The sequence below is a fragment of the Dreissena polymorpha genome, chromosome 8 (genome assembly GCF_020536995.1).
Source record: "Dreissena polymorpha isolate Duluth1 chromosome 8, UMN_Dpol_1.0, whole genome shotgun sequence".
Classification (NCBI taxonomy): Eukaryota; Metazoa; Mollusca; class Bivalvia; order Myida; family Dreissenidae; genus Dreissena; species Dreissena polymorpha.
In genome coordinates this window covers 106,592,790-106,615,158 of record NC_068362.1, presented here as the reverse complement: position 1 = coordinate 106,615,158, position 22,369 = coordinate 106,592,790, and the positions used below count along the sequence as shown (strand labels likewise).

The window sequence follows — 22,369 nt, the reverse complement described above, 5'->3', positions numbered from 1 at the left end:
TAGTAACAAAACCAATTTCAACAGCAAAATGTTTAAATGAACATACTACTATAATTAAAATGAAATTAATACATACATTTGAACACTTTATAAAAGAATACAACCACAAGAGTACCTATGTTATATGGTGTTATGAAATTATTCAATCTATCAAACATATTGTACATGTACAATCATTAAAAAACCACAAAATTAAGACAAGGTCAGAAAGTGTCTCTCTCCCAAATATTCAGTTTCTATTTATAGACATGTCATGTAGTGACAGTCAAAATACTTCATTACTCATGTTTATAAATCAATATTTCTGAATCTTGTTTTGGCTACATTATGTACTGTACATGTAGTATTCAAAGGACACATATGAATTATATAACAAATATTTTATAATACATCAGCGGGTTTTCTGCTATTACATCTGAATTTTATTTTATTTTCATCTCACAAAGTATATACAGGGCTTTTTTTCTTTGGGACCCGCCGAAAATCGGCCCTTTCCCCTCAGATTTTTTTTCCCCTCAGCAGGTAAATTTTCCCCCAGACTTCATTTTTTTTTTTTAACTATAAATACATAAGTTAACCTGATCCAGTGGAAAATATAACATATTGCATAATTAAATTATCTGTTGCCTTGATTTTGTTTTAAAAACAGCAAAATATGTTGAATTTATTATTTAAGACTTTCCTTATTTTCCCCAAAATCCGGCGTTTCGTGTCATTTTTTCCCCCAAAATCCGGCATTTTGCGCGATTTTTTTCCCCTCAAAAAAGGCCAGGCCCTTTCCCCAAAATCAGATAAAAACCCCTGATATAACTATAATTTATATGATTAAAAAAACAAACAAGATAAAGGCCTAATGGGTCAATATTTGTTGATTAAAAAAATAAATCCCAATTCGGTTCATTAAGTCGATACAAATTTCAAAGTTTGTCATTGTATGGATTTAAAACAAGAACACAGCATAACAGGTGCCAACGCTCGGCTGCGAAAGCTTGTGAGTTTTTTTTTTAGAGGTCACAGTGACCTTGACCTTTGACCTAGTGACCCAACATTTGTGGTGGCGTGTAGAACTCATCAAGGTTCATCTATATATGAAGTTTCAAAGTTGTAGGTAACAGCACTTTGATTTTAGAGCCTTTATTAAAGTTTTATATTAAACGTCACAGTGACCTTTGACCTAGTGACCCAAAAATGGGTAAGGCGTGTAGAACTCATCAAGGTGCATGTACATATGAAGTTTCAAAGTTGTAGGTGAAAGCACTTTGATTTAAGAGCGATTGTTAAGGTTTATGTTAAAGTTTTATATTAGAGGTCACAGTGACCTTGACCCATGACCTAGTGGCCAAAAAATGGGTGTGGCGTGTAGAACTCATCAAGGTGCATCTACATATGAAGTTTAAAAGTTGTAGGTGGAAGCACTTTTATTTTAGAGCCTATGTTAAAGTTTTATATAAGAGGTCACAGTGACCTTTGACCTAGTGACCCAAAAATGGGTGTGGCGTGTAGAACTCATCAAAATGCATTTACATATGAAGTTTCAAAGTTGTAGATGGAAGCACTTTGATTTTAGAGCCAATGTTAAGGTTTAAGCACGACGCCTACGACGGACGGCAAGCTGGCTATGACAATACCTCGGGTTTTCTCTGAAAACAGCCGAGCTAATTACAAAATTTGACTAGACTCCTTTTCCCACAATGGCTAGAAAAATCTCTGTACATAATACAAATGTTATCAGGATGGATTCACCATGATTCTTACCTCCATCAAATGACCTATCTTCGTAGAGACTGCAGACCTGTTTGCCATTCAGTGTGTATTTGTACAGTTCTTTATCAGAGGTGACAAAAAGGTCTGCTTGGTGATGGGCAATACCTGTACATTTATGTTGTAACTGAAACTTCCTGCCAGGAACAAGCTTTCCCTGGTTGGCAGTGATAAACTGGACCTCATGTATGTTGCTAGTATTTACAGCCACTGCAACCTCACTGGGTGTGATCAAACATATGGCCCGTGGATCAGCATTCACATCCCAGTGACTCACCACCTGGTACTGCTGGTTCAGCAGCTTGACATTCTGATTTTTCCAGTCTATAACCAGTACCTGCCCATCCGGAAGAACACATATGCCTCTGATACAACATTCATATGAATCACTTGGTATTCTCACATTGTGCACAGTATTACTCTGGACATTAAACACCTTGCTTGACTTTCCTAGCAGAGTTAGTGCCTGTTGTATCATATGCTTACATTTTAAGCTGGCTATAAGGCAGAGCTCCTTATTATCTTCAATTTTATGAACGATTTCAAGTAATTGTAACAAGTCATTGTGAAGACTGGTGCATTTATGAATAGAACTTGTAACTGACCCTTTTATGCTTATAACTTCATCTTTCATCTCATTAAGTTCCTTCGCAGTAATATTATCAAATTCATTCATGAAAGAGAGAACACTCCTACACATCTCTTCTTTTAAATATTGCTCATTTCTGCCTGATGTACCCACAGAGTTATTATCACATTCATCTATATAAGTATTTAAATTGCCACGCATTTGCTCTATCATAACTGCACTATGTTCATTGTATGTTCTCTGCAATGATTGAATGCTGGCCTCCTGACTGATCTGCAGTGTTTTAATTTCCCCCAGGACAGTTTCCAGCTCCACTGACAGCCCCTCCAGGCCAGTGGGCTGCGAGTTGGTCAGCTCCGAAATCTGGGTAACTTTACTGCACTGGCTGAAATAAACAATTAATACATGTACATACTAAGGAATAGTAAGTAATATTATGTAATGCATCAAACAAGTATAAATTGTTAAATAAAAACATACATGGACAATAACTGAACGCTTCTTGGGCTTAATATGGGGGTATATAGATTTGAACTTTTCCATCCATCTGCGTGACTTTTTTGTCGTATATAACTCAACATGTATTCCTGCAACCTTACAAGTACAGTAACCAGGCATTTGAGCTAATGCGAACCTCTATATTTTGTTTCTGTTGTTTTCATCATAATTGTAGTAATGTCTCCTATTTAGACAAAAATGACATTTTAAAATATGTGTAGTTTAAAATAAACAAGGGCTGTTTGTAAAACATGCATGCCCCCCATATGGGCTGTCTGTTGTAGTGGCAGTCATTGAGTGAATAAGTTTTCTGTCACTGTGACCTTGACTTTTGACCTAGTGACCTAAATATCAATAGGGGTCATCTGTGAGTCATGATCAATGTACCTATGAAGTTTCATGATCCTAGGCGTAAGCTTTCTTAAGTTATCATCCGGAAATCATTTTTCTAAGTTGAGTCACCGTGACCTTGACCTTTGACCGTGTGACCTGAAAATTTGTATGGGTCATCTGCGAGTCATGATCAATGTTATCATCCGGAAACCATTTTACTATTTCGGGTCACCGTGACCTTAACCTTTGACCTAGTGACCTCAAAATCAATAGGGGTCATCTGCGAGTCATGGTCAATGTACCTATGAAGTTTCGTGATCCTAGGCATAAGCGTTCTTGAGTTATCATCCGGAAACCATTTTACTATTTTGGGTCACCGTGACCTTGACCTTTGACCTAAAAATCAATAGGGGTCATCTGCGAGTCATGATCAATGTACCTATGAAGTTCCATGATCCTAGGCCTAAGGGTTCTTGAGTTATTATCCGGAAACCATCTGGTGGACGGACAGACGGACATACGGACAGACCGACATGTGCAAAACAATATACCCTCTCTTCTTCGAAGGGGGGCATAATAGTATTGCTACTACTATTAAAAGTGTACTAAAAATTGAACACAGTGGACTGCATATTTTCAACAAATATACACACATTTACTATTCTAAATTATTCAATAAAAACAAAGGTTTAAGTATTGTTGAGTTGTTTGTTTCCTTAAAAGTCACATAATATCCACCACATGAAATGTTAGTAAAAAGTTTATGTATTTTAAATCACATAATAGTGTTAGTAAATATAAAGAATAGCCTGTTTTTCTGATTATCATACCTCTACGTCACGATTATAAAGAAATAATGACAAAATCGCTAAAAAGCTACAGTTGAAGCGGGAATTAAGATGACTTTTGTCGTTTGACGTGTTAATAATGACGTCATGAGCACGCGCACACTTAATATTTGCAAAAAATGTGTTTTCTTACAGATGGTGTTGCACTTTATGTTTAACATATATGACATCTTGGTATCAAATTGTTTATTTTGTTGAAACTGATTATATTTTACTAATCAAAGCGCTGAAGGTACTGTATTTGTACGCTATTGCATAATCTTAACCGCGACTCAGTTTTCAAAATTATGTTACAGCTTTTGTATCGCACGTTTGAAATGAACAAAACCCATTCAAATTTATAAAGAGTGTGTCTTAAAGCACGGGTCAAATTGTGGGTGCACTTTTTATCCTAATAGTTATGTTATAGAGATAACTTAGACAAAATAACGTCTCTTTTTCTTTCGCAATTGGTTCCGGCAATGGCAACCATCTTTAGAATGTTGGTTTCCTTGCTAGAGAATAACTAGCCTAGAATCATGTACATGTTGTGTTATGTGTATCTAATATTTTAATTATTTTCTTTAAATTATTGAGCAACAATTTGGCCGACATGACAAATTACATAACGTAGAAAGATGAGCCCCCTCTGTACGTTACTTATGACGTTATTTTGGTCCGTTATGACTCTTGAAGAAAAAACCTATAAAGTCATGGATAACGACATTTATTTCATTGCTGAACACTTTTTCTCACGCATAGACTCGCATAATCCCAACTGGATCGATTCCCCAATGCATCCGTATCAGCGCAACTCTTCTTAATTACTGCATACTTACTTCTTTTCTCGTCGCTGTTCAAAGCCAGATTATCTCGTACATTCCATTTAAAATAGTAAACTCAAGAATTTCATAAACGTAAACATTCGCCTTTTTTCTTAAGTAGCAAAATAATTTTTGGCATATGTGACAATTAAAAGATGTGATGAAATAATGTCCAATCGAGACGGGGTTTTCCAACTGAACACACGTATGTCGCCTGACTTGCTGTTCAATAAATACACCAACACATTTCACGTGACGTTGTACACGTCTTCATAGTTTTCGCGCGCTTTTTACTGAGCCAAAGAAACCGCAAAAATACACGAAGCACTGTTTATTTGAAGCTACAATTTGTTTTCGTGGCGTTGACAATAAAATTCAGAAGCTTGTTTCGGATTACAAATTTATTTAAGCCAATTTGAGAATCCGACAAAACAATTTAGTGGTATGTAATGAATTCAACTTTAAGTTATTAAAATTCTTTACTTAAAATATATGATTTAACTGTATTTGCATGTAATGCGCAATTTCCACGAGAAGAGCATATGTGGAATAAATTTCTTGCTCAGAAAAATTCCAGCGATCAGGGCGGGATACGAACCAGGGTCTTCTCGTCTACCATTACACCACTGTTCCGACTCATTTGTCGTCTGCATAATTTTATTCCAGGTAATGCAGGCTAACGAGTGCTGTCGCTCATGCAAAGCGTGCACTCTCATTGGACAATATCGATTGTATACAACGACGCTTCGCCCAGCGTAGCTAAGCTCATACTGACAAAACTCGCTACATTATTTGTACGCTCTCGCGTCCAAATAAAAACGATGTACTGATAACAGTACATGAACATGTTAATAGACCATCTCTGTGTCATCAAATAATCATAACACTTATAAAAAGTGTTTCGTTAGCGAATTAAACATATTTTAGAACAATAAAGCATTAATAAACTGTCTTCATTTAAAGTATACATGCACTTATGTTGAAATAATTTCTTTTATGTCATTACGCATAGCCCTTTTACACCGTTTCGGAAATTATCTTTGATATCTTGAAATGAATATATGTATTAATAATACATATATTCATTTCAAGGTATCACAGATAATTTCCGACATCAAACTATGAACTCCAAATAAAACATATAATTTATATGTTATATTTGGAGTTCATAGTTTGATGTCATTTCCAACCACTTGATTAACTGTCGGAATTTTACCTGTTCACATTACTCGATATTTTGCCTGTGTAATATGCTATTTATCGTGTACATACTTTAAAAGGGGCCTTTTCACGTTTTGGTAAATTGACAAAATTAAAAAAAAATGTTTCAGATTCGCAAATTTCGTTTTAGTTATGATATTTGTGAGGAAACAGTAATACAATGTACTGAATATTTACCATGCTCTAAAATATCCATTATATGCATCTTTTGACGATTTAAAAACCTGAAAATTATAAAACGTCGCAACGCGAGCGTTTGAATAATTTTGAGAGTTCTTTTGTTGTCGTTACATTTAGTGAAACTACGAGGAGTGTCTATATAAAGTATAAAATACATCCCTCATTGTATGAGTAGGGATGGCCGAGTGGTCTAAGTGGTTGACTGTGTACTGATTCCACGGGTAAGTGGTTCAAGCCCTGTTGAGGGTTACTTTTTTGTTGTGTTTTTAAGTTGTATTCTTGATTGTTCACTGGATCTTTTTAGATCCAATGTTTACATTTATCAATATAAAGCATTAAATGACAACATTCAATACATGTCAAACTCTGTGAAAAGGCCCCTTTAAAACATTAGGTTTATTACACAATAAATACATTTTACTAACATGATGTTGTATACATTTTACCAACAAACGGTTGTAATTCAATAATAAAATATCCTTTTATTTGGTACATTTAGACGTTAAAAAGAGTTTGTCATTACTTTTTGTAATAACGACTGGCCCTTCTTATGCCGACCTTAAACGTAATGTACTCCAGCAGGGCCCATATCCACAAAGCTCCTAAGGCAAATCTTAACTTTATTTTGAATTCCATTGCTACAGTGAACTCTAATGTTGTGCACTCAAATCTGGAAAAAAGCAGCAGGGTATTTGGAATCTTAAACAGCATAATATCATTAAAAACAACATTGAAGTTCAGTTTAATCAGGCATAGACTAATGGACATTTTCAATTTTAAGGAATTTACTTAAGTTTTCACTAAGGAGCTTTGTGGATACGACCCCAGATAAATGATCAATTTTTTCTGCACGAACAGATATTGCTTAAATGATCTAACATATAATTAGAGAATTAAATAACGATTGTAAAGATGTCTAATTTGATTATAGAATGAAAATGGAAAAAAGTCGTACGCCGTAGAATGAAGAATAAAAAGATTAAATCTAACTACCTACCCTATTTGTCTGGAGAGATTACTAGTAACGAATGGTTCGGATGTAACTTACGATTAATGCACTGAAAGGTCATAATGGGCCCTCTTTTGTTTTACATACTTTTTAACGAGTACTCACATATGCTTGAACGTGATGTTATTCAATCCGAAGTTAGTAAAAAAAATCAATCCGAAGTTATTTAAAAAGAATAACGACATGATTTAATATCCATCAACTGCTTAAGTGAATTAACACCCTTATTAACCCATTATTCACTGAACTGGGTTGGACAAAGTTACATTGAAACATCACATTTTAGTATTTTGTCCATCGATCGATTAAATACATATGTCCTACACATAAGGTCTGTTCGAATTCAATTCTATTACATTCTTTGATTGACATTAGTGTATCCACATTAAATGGGTTGATTTCTTGTTATGTACACGCTTCTTTTCGTTACATTTACATGAAACATTATCCAGGAACATATCCAAGTCTCGAGCCTGGGTCATTGTGGCAATCCTCTTCTGTGCAGTCATAGTAAGTCTCGGACTCGGTCTGGGCTTCGGGTTACGGAAATCCGAATCCACAACAGAATTAGGCGACGGAACCACAATAGCTACGCCCTTGTCAAATTCACCGCTATATTCACCACCTTCTCCGTCACCAGAGGGAAAATATCGCTTTGCAGCGGTAGCAGCCGACAATGCAGAATGTTCAAAAATCGGAAAGTAAGTTATGTATGGTATTAGTTTTGCCTCATTTGCGCATATTGCTAAACGTGAGATTTTGTTGCAAGGTAGCATATTGTTTGTGCAAACTCAAATTTAACAAAGAGAACCTTTGCAAACCCTACCTGTGATTGAGATTGTGCAAACTTACTAACATCATAATTAATATGCGTAAGCTTGATGCTCTGGTTATTGTGTGTAATATCTTTTTTTCTCTAATCAGCTGAAGAACCGGACTTCTGCGCCATTTGGATTTAGATAATCAAGATTTAGATCGGCGTCTACTTCTTTTAATTTACATTTAAAACATCACACATGTCTTATGAGTCATAAAATACGACTGCAAAAACTGGTGCCGTAAACTATGTGTTATAGTTTGTACCTATAAAGGTTAATATTACATGAACTTCTGTTAGTACTAAAACTATTCGATGGGAACTTTAAAAAAATCAGAATAGCTGAAAGAAAATGTACTATAAATGCAGAAGAATAGTCGAGCCTTTTGGCCGGTGTTGTTTTAAATATAAATAAAATACACATGTGAATATATTTATTTTTTGCAGTCACATAATGGCTGTACAAGGAGGAAGTGCTGTCGATGCGGCGATAGGGGCCATCCTGTGCGTTGGGGTTCACAACATGATGAGTTGCGGGATTGGAGGCGGCCATTTTCTCACCTTCTATAATAGGTATGTCTTGTACGCTTATGGCAAACCAACCTCCGCGCAGAGATTTGACGGGAGCCAGCATAGCTGGATCAAATCCCTGTCTTCATAATCAACCACGTGATGATAGCAGAGCCTTGTGGTTCAATAATTGTACCGTTGTTATTTTTGCTTTTTTTTATTTAGGTAATTAACTTTTTGTTATGAACCTTAACGTATACACTATTTTTAAAATGTGAAAAAAATGATACTACTTTTCATAATATAATACTTATACCGATAAAATAAAATGCTACCAAATTTGGTACGATTTTTCTTGTGATGGCAGAGATTGTATGTAAGAGCAAGGAACGACAACTCTGCGTGGAGATTGATGGCAAACGAATCATGTTTGCACTTATTCCCGAATAGTTTTATCCATATTCAGAATTACGTAATCGTGTCATGCAGAATGGATTTCCCATCAGCGATTGCTTTAAACGACTGGTTTGATCTAATAAACGACTGTTTGAACTGAGCCTTACAAATTTCGCCTTTAATGCTTTAAATAGAACATGAGGCTTTTATTGCTGCTTTGTGGAGCCGATTTACACAAACAATAACATTAAGACAAACTCATTAACATTAATGATTATATATGCCATTACTCAACTTCATCAATGCTTACTTATAAAGCATAAATTTAATTTAATTATGGTACAATGGCGTAACATTTTATTAAACCATGTGTTGCATGTATATTATAATACAAATACCATTGTAATATTGTCGTACATGTGATGCACTTGCTAGAACCTCTGGCAAGACGTACGCGGTGGTATCTCGGGAGCAGGCACCTTCCATGGCAACAGAGGACATGTTCACTTCCGGGAAGAACGCCTCCTCCACTGCAGGCAAGAAGGAGTACATAATATTACTTGCATTCTATACACACATTCACCATTTAAAATGGAATGTTGAGACCATTAAAATGGAACGTTGAGAGGGTTCCGTTGCATCGTTTGATGGAAGTCAAAGTCAACTGTTACGTATTGAATTAACACATTGTATAAAGAAAAAGGTTTTGTTATGATTTGTGAAGATCGAGGTCTTGATCATTCCCATACATTTCTGATACAATATATACATATAATATTATAATAATTCATTTCATTAAAATAAAAAAAACAACGTTCGTTTCGTTTATAATTTGCCCTCCAGCCTGATCTTTACATTTGTATTTATGTTCAGGTGGGAAAGCTATCGCCATACCCGGTGAAGTTCGCGGTCTATATGAGGCATGGAAACTTGGTGGTCGGTTACCATGGAAACAATTATTTCAACCAGCAATAAAGCTTTGCATGCACGGATTCAATGTCAGCAAAGCGCTCAGTGAAAGTATGGCAGGACAAGAAGTACAGTTCAAGAATTTCACTTTATTCGTGTAAGATAAATCACTTTTATATTTGGGAAGTACTTCTACACTAATTAAAGCAACGAAAATACACACCAACACATTAGCCGTTAATATATCATTGTTTGAATCATTTTATTTTTTAATGTTATTTTGTATAAAGTATCCTGTTTTGTACAGGCATTTAGTCACTTGCCTTTAACAAAAGAACAGCGGATGTTAACACAATTTTGTTCATGGATATGTGTCTAAAGTATTATTAAAAATAGCTTATTTGGTGTTAAGTAGCTATTGATGATTTTCGCATGTCCATATTCGCTCTAGTCAGCCAGACATTGTTTACTTAAGTCTTTAAGTTGTAAACAAAGTATATTCTTAATGCAGATGCCATAAAAGCAGGTCAGACATTTTTGTTGAGTGTATTGTAAACATTAAGCTAACGTCCGATGTTTAATACGCATTCAGAAAGAAACAACACCAATATATAAGGTATTGAAGCATGACAATTAAAAGTCATAGGAAAGTCACTAATTCAGTTGGAGAACAATAGGCGGGGTAATTATTACGCAATTATTTTAGTTATAGCCTCTTACATGTTATGCACACAATACATAATAATTTTTCATTTTTATCTTAGTTTAAGACAATTACTATGTATTATATTTATATTTATATATATAGTGATATTTTTATAGACAGCTGATAACAAACAACCAAACTGGTAAAACGTACAAAGAAGGCGAAACGATGAAGCTTCCAAAATTAGCGCAAACATTACAGGTAATCGCAGACGAAGGTCCGGAAGCATTTTATAACGGCAGTTTAGCAGACGACATTGTTGCAGACATTCAGGAAGCGGGTAAGCGTTAACTGTGCATGCATGCCACTGATAGCATTTAGAAGTCACATTGCTCGTCCTTACATCCATTCTTCTTGTCGTCCTTTCGTCTGTCAGTCTGTTACACACCTTATGCGAAAAATAACTCCGAAAGTATTGAATAGATTCACTTTAAACATCATAATTATAGCGGTCATTCAGGGCGAACACGATCAGTTGATATTTATTGAGAATTTAAATAAGTATTCAACTAAAGACAATTTTCTTGTGTCTGTAAGTATTAAACATGTTTTAAAAAAATGTGAACACTAATAGAAGATATTGTGATTAATGCTAATTACACAAACAAGAATTATCTTAAATTTTTTTACTATGTGCCCTTTATTTGCTTCGTTTATTTAGTTTCTTGTGTGGAGCACACTCCTGCGAGTATTTACAGCAAATTAATCTTCATATAATTAATTATGACTAAAATAGCAAATGCCGAAAACAAATACTACTACTCTCGCTTCGGAATTCTTTTGCAATTCGTTGTTTTTGTCCTGTGCGAATCTTATATTGATACGAATTGAACGGAATATAATATAACATTATATATTGATAAGAGGATATGTGACCGGTTAACGGACATTGACTGTTTCTGTATAATGTTTGAAGTTAGTGCCGTTTGCTTATTAATTTATACATACCATTATTTCATGCTATAATTATGTCGTGAAGTACTTAAAATAACATGGTTCATAAATTATTCAATATAAACATAATTCATGTCCATTGTTAATTTTCTCATGCGCTCAATTATTCTAGTACAACTGAAGTTATTAAGATGAATCTCCATATATCTACATATAACATTTAGGGTAAGTACATCATGCACATAGTGCATCCTTTATAAATCTCTCTCTAGTGTGTTTGTGAAGTATACCATTGTTACTTTTCGTAAGCAGAGACCAATAGCATTGTGTAATTTTAATGTATCTATAGATCTGATTTCGATAACATGTCACAAAGAAAACACGGAAAAGATGTGCGAGGAACACCAACACTTTCTTTTAAATGAATTGACACATGAATATTTGTTTATTTCAATCAAGTAATAAACAGAGTCTGATTTTCCCAGTGCGTAGGCCAATATCAAACTTTTTTTTTGGGGGGGGGGGGGGAAACAATAACACTTCGGTGGCATTTTATACTATATTGACCTCTCTTATTGACAAAACGAAAACGCTTTAAATCGAAAACATTAACATTTAATGTATTTTTATGAAGCATTTTTTAGCAATGACAATTGAATTTTAACTTTTCTACTGACAACCAGTATTACACACAATTTGATAAGCGGAGAACTTGTCTCTATATTGATATTACTTACAAAAAATGGATTCTGTGACTGATTCCACACACTTATGTTGCAATCCGGTAACATTAAGTTTTGGAGTTTAATATTTATCAAAATTCATGTTTTTCCCCGAACGAAAAACAACTCTGGAAATCTGTCTTGTTGTAATAAATAATGACCATTTGTACCGGCAGATAAGTTTTTCACAAGGCCACCATTTGTCGCATTATGTCTATTGCGGACAAAGTACTTAGTTCGAATTAACGTTTAAAATCCGAAATGAAACTTTATAACAATCGTAATACTTATAAATAGACTACCCATTTAGTCCTCGTGAGACAGTGCGTTCCAGTTACATTCAAACATTCTTATTTTAACTATTTTATGAATAGACAATTTAATCAATAATTTGAAGTTGGTACACACATTTGCTCAAATGCTTGAAAGATGTTTATCAAATACATGTCATATTGAGTGTATTTGAAACAAGTTATCAATTTAATGAGGCTAAAACAGTCTTATCAGTACCGCGGGTGGAGATAACCAATCCACGGCCTGTCAAGGATTGACAGTGACTTTTCATTTGATTGCGCTAAAACAATTTAATATTGTTCTATAATAAACATGCGTACATGGATTCACTACATGAAAATAAAGAAAAATCGTCAGACAACTAATCTACACTCTAAAAATATCTAAAAATTTAAACATAATGAACAATCAGCACTGTGTCGTAATCTTAATAACTGTGGCATATTACACGGAAATGTTCGAAAGCAGTCCGCCTTCGATCGGATTAATGGTTCCGGTGACCATACTCGAGTAGTCGCTAAGCAGGTACAATATTGGCTGCACCACTTCTTCCACCTCCGCAAACCTCCCCAATGGCGTGTGGTCCTTGAGCTTGGCCCCTTTCTCCGGCGGATGACTCCAAAATTCCTTGCCCATGTCAGTCAGCGCCACAGTGGGGTTGACAGAATTTACTCGTATTTTATTTGGCCCTAACTCCAAGGCAAACTGCTTGGTCATCATATCAAGCGCAGCCTTCGATAGATTGTAGGCCATGCACTCTCGCATTGGTTTTATTCCGTTGATACTTGAAACATTCACAATCGATCCACCATTTCCTGCTTCAACCATTTTCTTCCCGATCACCTGCGTAACGTTTATCTGGGCCATAAGGTTGACTGAAAGTGTTTTATCAATGATATCCTTCGGAGCGTCCAGTGATGGAACCCATGCATATGAAACCCCAGCGTTGTTCACAAGTCCGTTCATCGGTGGAAGCTGCTCAAGAGCGGCTCTGGTGGCGCCCCAATCGACCAGGTTCACATGCACCGAAATAACGCGATCTCCATATTCTTCAATGAGAGCATCGAGCAGCTCTTTGTTACTACCAAGTGCATATACTGTCCCTCCATATTTCACAAGAGCTCGAGTTAGTCCGAGACCGATACCACGAGTTGCTCCTGTTACCAAAACCGACTTGCCCGAAAAGTCAAAAGACATGGTCAATGTATAGACCTGTTGCCAACAGTGTCCCGATGAGTTAACTGATATGTAATCGACAAAATTTCTACATGTCACCCTACGATAATTTTCGACGTAAGTGATATGATGTACGAGTGCGATTATTGTCCATAGGCTGTATCATTTATTGAATGTAAATGGTCTGTTTGAGCGGTGATATCCCATAGTTAATGTAACACTGGCAGCTCCAAAATGTGGGGCAGAATCCCAACAAAGGCACTGACAGTTACAAATTTATTCAGTGGATATATAATAAATATTAGAGCGTCGAAACTGATCTGTAACTGACCGTCCTGAAAATATATAAATTATCAATACGCATATTTTTTAATAATAAGGTTACAAGTTATAGGTGGTTACCATGGTAACCATACTCAATAATTATACATACACATCAAACTAATATTCATCTTTAAAACATAATGGACTTGGTATGCTGTGTGGTGGTTCCAATCAACATATTAACATACAAATGGCATATTAACATATTAATTATCTTAAAACATAGGTATCCTGAAAACAACACAGTGGCAATAACAATAGTGTTTATACATCGTTACTTTGACAAACTGCACATATTACTTACGGAGTATAAGCTACTCGCGACCTGGTCTCTCTCAGCCTTGGGAGAAGTTAGCACTGTGACTGCTGTAATATTAATATTTCAAGGTGAAAGTGATGTGCAACAACCAATGTAAAAGTTATTGACAGCTCAAGAGTTTTATCAAAAAGGAGAGAAGAAAAAGAAGCGAGTTGGGCCATAAATGCAGGAATTACACAGGGACAGATACTTTTAAACAAAGATGACCATACCTGTCACAAAGATGTTATAAAACATGCAAGATTCCCATTGATATTTGAACCTTCAATCTCAAAACGTAAAACCAAGTATTATAAACCGGAACTTCTGCGTGTCTAACTAGTCACAACCGATACACCACCTTACATACAAGAAGTTGGTTACACAACACTAATTTTATAGACCTGTTACATTCTCCCCCTCTCCGAAAATCAAGTCGTCACGACTTGAACCTATGCTCACAAATATTAAGCACAGAAACATCACCGATACCAAACTGGTAAGACAGGTACCCGAATTCTGTCACTGCCTGTATATACCGCATGCGGAAGTATACTGGTTCTGCAAAGTAATCTGGTTAGGCATACATCTATTTAACAGTATTAACACCTTATTACTTAAAGTTATCATGTACTAAACTACTTCAAATCTTCCAACTATTCACCAGTTCAACTGTAGTCTCCTTGAGCCAAGATAAAACCAACTCAGAAAGAATCAATCCATGAAACAACATAAATCACCAACCATAAACAATCTCAAGGGTGGGATGGGGATTGTTGGTCAACAGTAAGAAGAGATATGGGCTGTCCACATACAATACTAGTGCAAGGTGAACGTTAAATGTTACAGTTAAATATATTTACATATTTCATGCATGTTAATCACCATAAACCCATTTACTTAGTTAAAATGTGTACTAAAACTGTTGTTGTTTTTTCTACCACACAAAAAATAATTCTCTCACATTTACTGTACAACAATTGTAATTATATACACAGGAGGAAGTAACGTACCCAGGATAGTATTTTTTATATATTTTTTTAGGAGCCCAATATTTTCAAATAAATATATACAATCATGTTTAATGAGGAAAAAATTGACAAAGAGCCATGAAAAAAATACCCACCCTCTGATATTGGAATCATAACAAAGTCATCAACTAGAATTTATCATAGACCTGTCTTCGCGGCCGCAAAAATGTCAAAAGTAGCTTTAATCACAAGCATCCATTGATCCTACTATGGGCAATCGGACAACCTTTCAAAAAAAGTTCACTTCAAAAAAATCTGTCCAGCCGTTAACTCACAGTCGGTCGATAACCAAGCAATATTTCCAGTCCGTATGTTAACCCGAATAAATCTTCGACAGACTTTCAAACAATATTTTTGAGTTTTTGCCCCTTTATCGATAGCTCGCGTCCCATTCCTTTGAAAAAAACGAAGCGTGTCAAATAATGCATGCATATGTAACCACTAACCCCTAAAAACTAATTCCAAAATGTTATATTTTCTTTGCAACAACTGTTTAACTCTAAATTTGATTTACTTGAAAACGAAAGTAGCCATCGCTCTTGAACCCGGCTTAGCAGTGAATTACACTGACATAGTCAGGCACATAAATATCCAATCAACAACAACAACGATGTTTTAATAAATGTAAATAAATGAAAAATACTTATCGTTCTGATTGTATTGGAATTGAAAACAAAGATGACCATACCTGTCACAAAGATGTTATAAAACATGCAAGATTCCCATTGATATTTGAACCTTCAATCTCAAAACGTAAAACCAAATATTATAAACCGGAACTTCTGCGTGTCTAACTAGTCACAACCGATACACCACCTTACATACAAGAAATTGGTTACACAACACTAATTTTATAGACCTGTTACATTAACATGCCAACAACTAAAGAAATGCAGAAACAAAGAAAGTTAGAAAAGCAAATAATCTATACTTAGATATGATTTTAATGTTGTCATTATAAAAACTCACAATCGGATACACTCTTAAATCAGATTAATATGATAATTACCTTTATCCAACGACAAACCTCTACCTGTATGAACCCGTATTATAATACTATAATAATTACCTGTACGCGTCATTGTAGGTGGTATAATCACAAAACAGGACTTGGCCAATTACACGTCATTGGTTGGGGATGCGCTAAACTTCACTCTTCATGGAAACTACACAGCGTATTCTCCGCCTTTGCCTTCCAGTGGAGCCGTCTATCTTTTTATATTGAACATTCTGAATGGTAAGTACATGTTGTGTTTTTCCTTTTTGTAAAGGTATTGCATTGAGCATTGGCTTTTATGACAATTCGGGTAGACAATTGGTGTCCTTTTTTATACGGACAATGCAGCTTTAAATAGATTTAAATAGAGTTTTATTTTTGTTGAAATCATTTTAATTATGGGTTTAGTTATATATTCCTATACACATTTTTAACTCCAATGAATTACCCGTTGTTTGGCGTTCAAATCCCGGTTGTAATGATATTTGGTGTTGTGTTTTGTACGTGCTCTCCTGTATTGTACAGATCAAAGGTCCCTTACATAAAAAAGCACACTAGCTGATTAAAAAATATATTTTGTCCTGCTAATCTTAAAGAATCGTCATCATATATATTAACGAGCAAGAAGAACACATGAATGCAAGTACGTCATCAATTTGAAAACGGTCGTCAGGTTATGATTGTGCTATTTTTACGACAGATTTCAAGTTTAATCCTGACACCGTATCCAATGTTGTCAGCGCAACCACCACTTGGCATCGAGTAACTGAGGCATTTAAGCATGCATATTCTCTGCGCACACAGCTTGGTGATAACAACGTTGGCTCGGAGGCATTTAGGACGTATGTTGCAAAAGTAACGTATATTAGATTACTAGTTATATTCATGCGGTGATGACTTTGTGAATGTCGGTATAACACTGCATTCATGCAGATTATACAAACCCTGTGGGTATTGTACGAAATACAAATGTATGTAATTACATATCCGTATTTATTCGAGTGTATTCGATTTTATGAGCAAATTTTAAAACGCATAAAAGATGGTTGAATACAAACGATAATATATTTTCCGAAAAAAGAGGTACTAGAAAATCAATGTAATTATATTTTAATATAATTACAAATAACTTTCGCTTTAACGGTAGAACATGTGTTCATGAACGGACACGATGCTGTACATATTTGTCTATACAAAAAGAACTCAAACAAACCACTTAAATATATTTAAATAACATACAGCAAAATATGTTTGTGTTGTTAACACATTGATCGTGATGTTGGCCCTTATATATGGCCAATATAATGTATGATGCATTCAGTATATCTTTTTAATTACACCTAAATCGTGGTGCACAATGGAGACGAACGATGTATTTTTTTTTATCTGACATGGATACCTCATTCAGTTAGTAATTGACACCTTTGTTATAAAATAACATGGCCATGGACCCATTAGAGTTATAGACATAATTCCGTTGTTCAGTAAAAGACAGGACTTAAGTCCCGTTCGCCAGTTTTATCAATTCGTTGTAGCGTTTTCCGTAGGTCTATGCTTGCCTCCTAGCGTTATGTATCCGAGTATAATTTTAACACACCAGTGTAGTTCGTAAAAAATGTTAGGTTTATACTTTGTATATGTCCATTGTCCAAAGAAATTATGTCTTTTTTCAAATATATATGTATATTTATTTTTTTCATCTTATAATTCTAATCAGATTCACAACACATTCACGCATTACATGCTTGTGGCGTTTGGTTTATTTGGCCACAATAAATTTTGACCTAAATTGCAATTACCAAATCGTCATTCGGCCTCATTCACATCTGATACATCATATAAATTCCACCTTTTTATTTACATTACTGAACTTTCGTTTCGTTAGTTTTATCGTAATTTGATAGTATATACATATGACGATTTGTTGACTATTGCATACAACGACAGGTATATATTTCGTTTTGTTTCTTCTGTATTACAGTCAACTCGAAGACTTGATAAGATATGCACAAATTATAAATTACTCCTGTTGGATTTGCAGCTAGTAAAAAACATGACTGACCCTTCATTCGGTTACGCCCGAAGAAAGCAGATCGATGATTCGAGAACGTTCGGCTCGGACTACTACCATCCGATATTTGATAGCCCCTGGAATGATCACGGCACCGCCCATCTATCCGTTCTTGGACCGGACGGAGACGCCGTGTCCATTACCAGCACTGTAAACCTGTTGTAAGTTAAAACACCTTAATTACTTTAATCATCGGTGGTTTACATTGGCTTTCCAATAAAACCAAACATTTACTAAATAGGTATCCAACAGACACAAAACTCGGTCTTTTAAAACTTTGTGTGTATGTGCAATTTTACAAAGTGATATGCTCACGTTGATTTTGTGACTTAGTGTATCGAAGTACCATCTGCAGTTTTGATTTATAAAGCTGCAAGCAAAACTACTTTGTGTTATGTGCAATCAAAATATTTTCAATCGTGCATTTGTCAGCTTTGGTTCCAAAGTGATTGGCAGTCGTACGGGAATCATATTCAACAACGAAATGGACGATTTCTCAACGCCAGGGACTGTGAACTATTTTGGAGTGCCGGCGTCTAAGGCAAATTTCATCGCTCCTTGGAAGCGTCCATTGTCCTCCATGTGTCCAAGCATTGTCGTTGACGGCGAAGGTAATGCTCGGCTGGTAATCGGCGCTTCCGGTGGTACCCGAATTACAACTACAACGGCATTGGTAAGTGTGGAATTATCTATGTCAAATACGAGACTTTTAAATAAACGGTATTAAACTTGACTGCATGACTATTTATCATATTATTTTCATTGTTAATCAATTACCGAGCGTTTGTTAAAGATATTACATGCAACGCATGCACAAATATTTAATAGATTTTCACATGTTGTTTTCACTCGCATGTTATTTTTCATACGAAGGCGACCATAGAGGCATTACAGTGGAACTGGGGAATAAAACAGGCTATAGACTACCCGCGTATTCATCATCAACTGTTTCCACAAGAACTGTCAGTACAGAGAGGTTTTCCACAGGTCTGCACTTGTTTCAATATTCAAATCTTAAAATAATACAATGCATTTTTATGTTGCATTTTATTCCGTTCGAAAATGGCGATGTTTAGTGTTTTGTTCGTTGATTAGTGTTTTGTTTGAGCGTTAATGTTGTGTGTTGTTAATTAGAGCTGCAACGATTCGATCCGATGCATCGAAAAGCGGTTCGAAATGCGTCAATTCGATTACGATACCAAACCCACCAAATTCGATTCGATTCTTTAAGATATAGACATATATATACATAGATACGTAAAGCTCACTGCTTTCTGACTATTTGATACGGGAAGGTGTAGGTTTTATCTTTACTTGTAATTACGACGTGCGCGATTGGCTGCTTATTACTTTAGCCATCCAATCAATAAGCGCGTTACGGTCTACTTTCGGAAAAAGCGTCAATATGGCTGAACAAGTTGTGGCCGACAAATTGAAATTATCAGATGCGCCTAAGAAGCTTAAATCAAAAGTGTGGCAGTATTTTGGGTTCGGGATGGTAGCCCTCCCGATAAAGCAAAGTGTAAACTGTGCTTCACGGATGCAAGCATAACGTTGATTTAGAAAGACTAAGAGGTAGCACAAGTGCAATTACTCAAGTCGAGTTATTAGAGAATGTTCTTTGTCCTACAGGTAAAAGGTGATGATGTCACGGCTAAATGGTAAACATGCTTGTAGCGGGGATATAAATATAAAAGTTATAGTACTATCACTCCACTGATTCCAGATGTTCTTATGATTATTTATTTAATTTTATATTATTGTGTATTCAACATAACATATTCTAGTCATACGTTTTTATATTAAAATTGAGTCCTAATTTGCTATTCTTTTTTATGTGTTTTTTTTAAATATTGACATATTTGGAAAGACAATTAGCAGTTTCTTGCAAAATATTTCTTACAAATGTTAATTTAACACACTTTCAACAGTTTTTAAAACACTGTTGAACCAACCAAACTATCTCAAATAAACACACAATTTGACAAATGCCCAAGATATCTAGGTTTGCGACACTTTTGAACAGAAATGTTTATTTTGAGGCAGAAGAGTGAATATATGATAAAACTAGGTTAGAAGATGAATCGAATCGAAAAAATCGGTATCGGAGTGTCTGAAATCGAAATCGAATCGAATCGACTTGTTGGTGAATCGTTGCAGCTCTTTTTTATAATACTTACTATCACTTTGAGTATTAGACCGCTCGTATTCATTTCACCTTTGAGTGCTTGTTTTGTAGATGGTCTGGGGTTTTGAAATCGAAAATGGACACTTCTGGAATAAATGAGGCACATTGAATGTGTCTTGCAAGAAAGAAACTAAAATAAAATTCGTTTTAATGAACCTCTGCTTTAAATTTTAAGTACTCTTACTATTTATTTTGTTGATAATATTTACTTGAGATACATTACATGAACCCGTAACTGGAATTGAAACATTGTCAACAGTTGTGTGTGTACATAATTGGGTAACGATATTGAAATAGTTACTAATCGCAGCCGAAACGCTTTCCAAATATGGCGTTATCGCCAATCTCAATAGGTCCGTTCTGCCCTAATCGTTTATGCCCACAGTTTTTGGAATAAAGCAATTAGAATATTATATATATTTAATTGTATGCATTTCATTTCAGGTGGTAATAGACGGTCTGAAAGCACTTGGTCACAATGTCTCGGTGGTATCTAGCGCAAGTAGCACGTGCCAAGGTATCTTACGAAAGGAGAACTTTGTCATGGCTAATTCCGATTATAGGAAATACGGTGAACCCGATGGATATTAATCTGCTTTACAGCATTATCATCAGCATAGGCAAACTATCTTTGTGACATTCACCTTTATTAAAAAATCACGTTCCACACGAGTATTGTAGTAATTGTTAATTTTCGGAATGAATCCCAGCGAGCTTGGGGTGTTAAGCCACCAGCAATAACTTGATTGAACAAAGTTCATAAAGCGTTTTCATCAGTAAGTGCCAACAATAGGTGAATATTTAATGTCGGTTTATTCACAATAATGCAAGATTTGTTTTATTGCATACAATGGAACCTTGATATGTTTTCTTCTATCCCGAATCGAGTGCAACACGTAATATGAAACAAATCTAGACGCAGAATTTTTGCTCAAAGCATTCACATACCCTCTCTGCAATTACAAGAAACACATTTGTTCATTAATTGTTTAATGCATTAAGTGTTTACCTTTTAAAGATGTACCATTCCTTGATACTTGGAAATATGCTTTTGAAAGTTCATATAAGTAAATAGAAGACAAATAGCAGTTGGTGATAAAACTGTTTGTTTCAGTTTTTGTTTAATATTAATTGATTTCAAAAACTTCATAAAGAGATGTGGAAACAACACAGGGGCTGGAACGGTGTTAGGATAGTGTGAAAAGGTGTATTTTGACCGAAAATGCCAAAAACCAAATTTTAATATAATACTACTAACAAGGGTTTCAACTAAAAAACTTTTTTTTCTGACAGCCATCAAACAGAGTCAAGTTGCATTGTCATAAAATAATTCAGATTTACAACTTTGGCATGTAGACGAAGCTAGAACATTGCTCTATCAATAAACAATAACAACTTTTAGCACAAGGCATTGACAATCCCATTTTGAAGAACTTAAACACTAAAAAATTGTCATTCTTTTTTACTAGGTCGAGAAGGCGAAACACGGCGAACACCGACATTCACGAACTAAACACGTGTCTTGAACGCATGTGCACACACTGTTCCACCTTGCACAATGAGAAAAAACACATACCAATGAAAATAAGTTGATTCCTACCTGTCGAAAGTTTCAGATTAACGTATATCTTACATAAACAGTGATGACTTGAAATTGTGTTTATCAATTCAGCCATTAAGGTCACGTAAATCTGTTTGTAACACCTCGTTTCATTGGCTACTGTACTGGACATACTAAAAACAACGAAGTCACTCAAAGCTTTGCAAAGTATTGCCCACTGGTTCCCTCTCTGA

General features: G+C 35.2%; 2 protein-coding genes across 2 annotated transcripts; one reads left to right on the top strand and one right to left on the bottom strand.

Annotated features, from left to right (window-relative positions):
* Positions 1–8,513: 8,513 nt before the first annotated feature.
* LOC127840799 (glutathione hydrolase 1 proenzyme-like) lies at positions 8,514–21,166 on the top strand. The gene is made up of 10 exons (XM_052369207.1): positions 8,514–8,632; positions 9,401–9,501; positions 9,839–9,963; positions 10,701–10,860; positions 16,407–16,556; positions 17,017–17,171; positions 18,358–18,548; positions 18,820–19,060; positions 19,261–19,374; positions 21,020–21,166. Exons 1-10 carry the CDS (start codon positions 8,514–8,516, stop codon positions 21,164–21,166), a joined length of 1,503 nt encoding a protein of 500 aa, XP_052225167.1.
* On the bottom strand, positions 12,020–13,934 carry LOC127843024 (L-xylulose reductase-like). Its single transcript, XM_052372851.1, has one exon. It carries the CDS (start codon positions 13,685–13,687, stop codon positions 12,935–12,937), a length of 753 nt encoding a protein of 250 aa, XP_052228811.1. The 5' UTR covers positions 13,688–13,934; the 3' UTR covers positions 12,020–12,934.
* Positions 21,167–22,369: the final 1,203 nt, after the last annotated feature.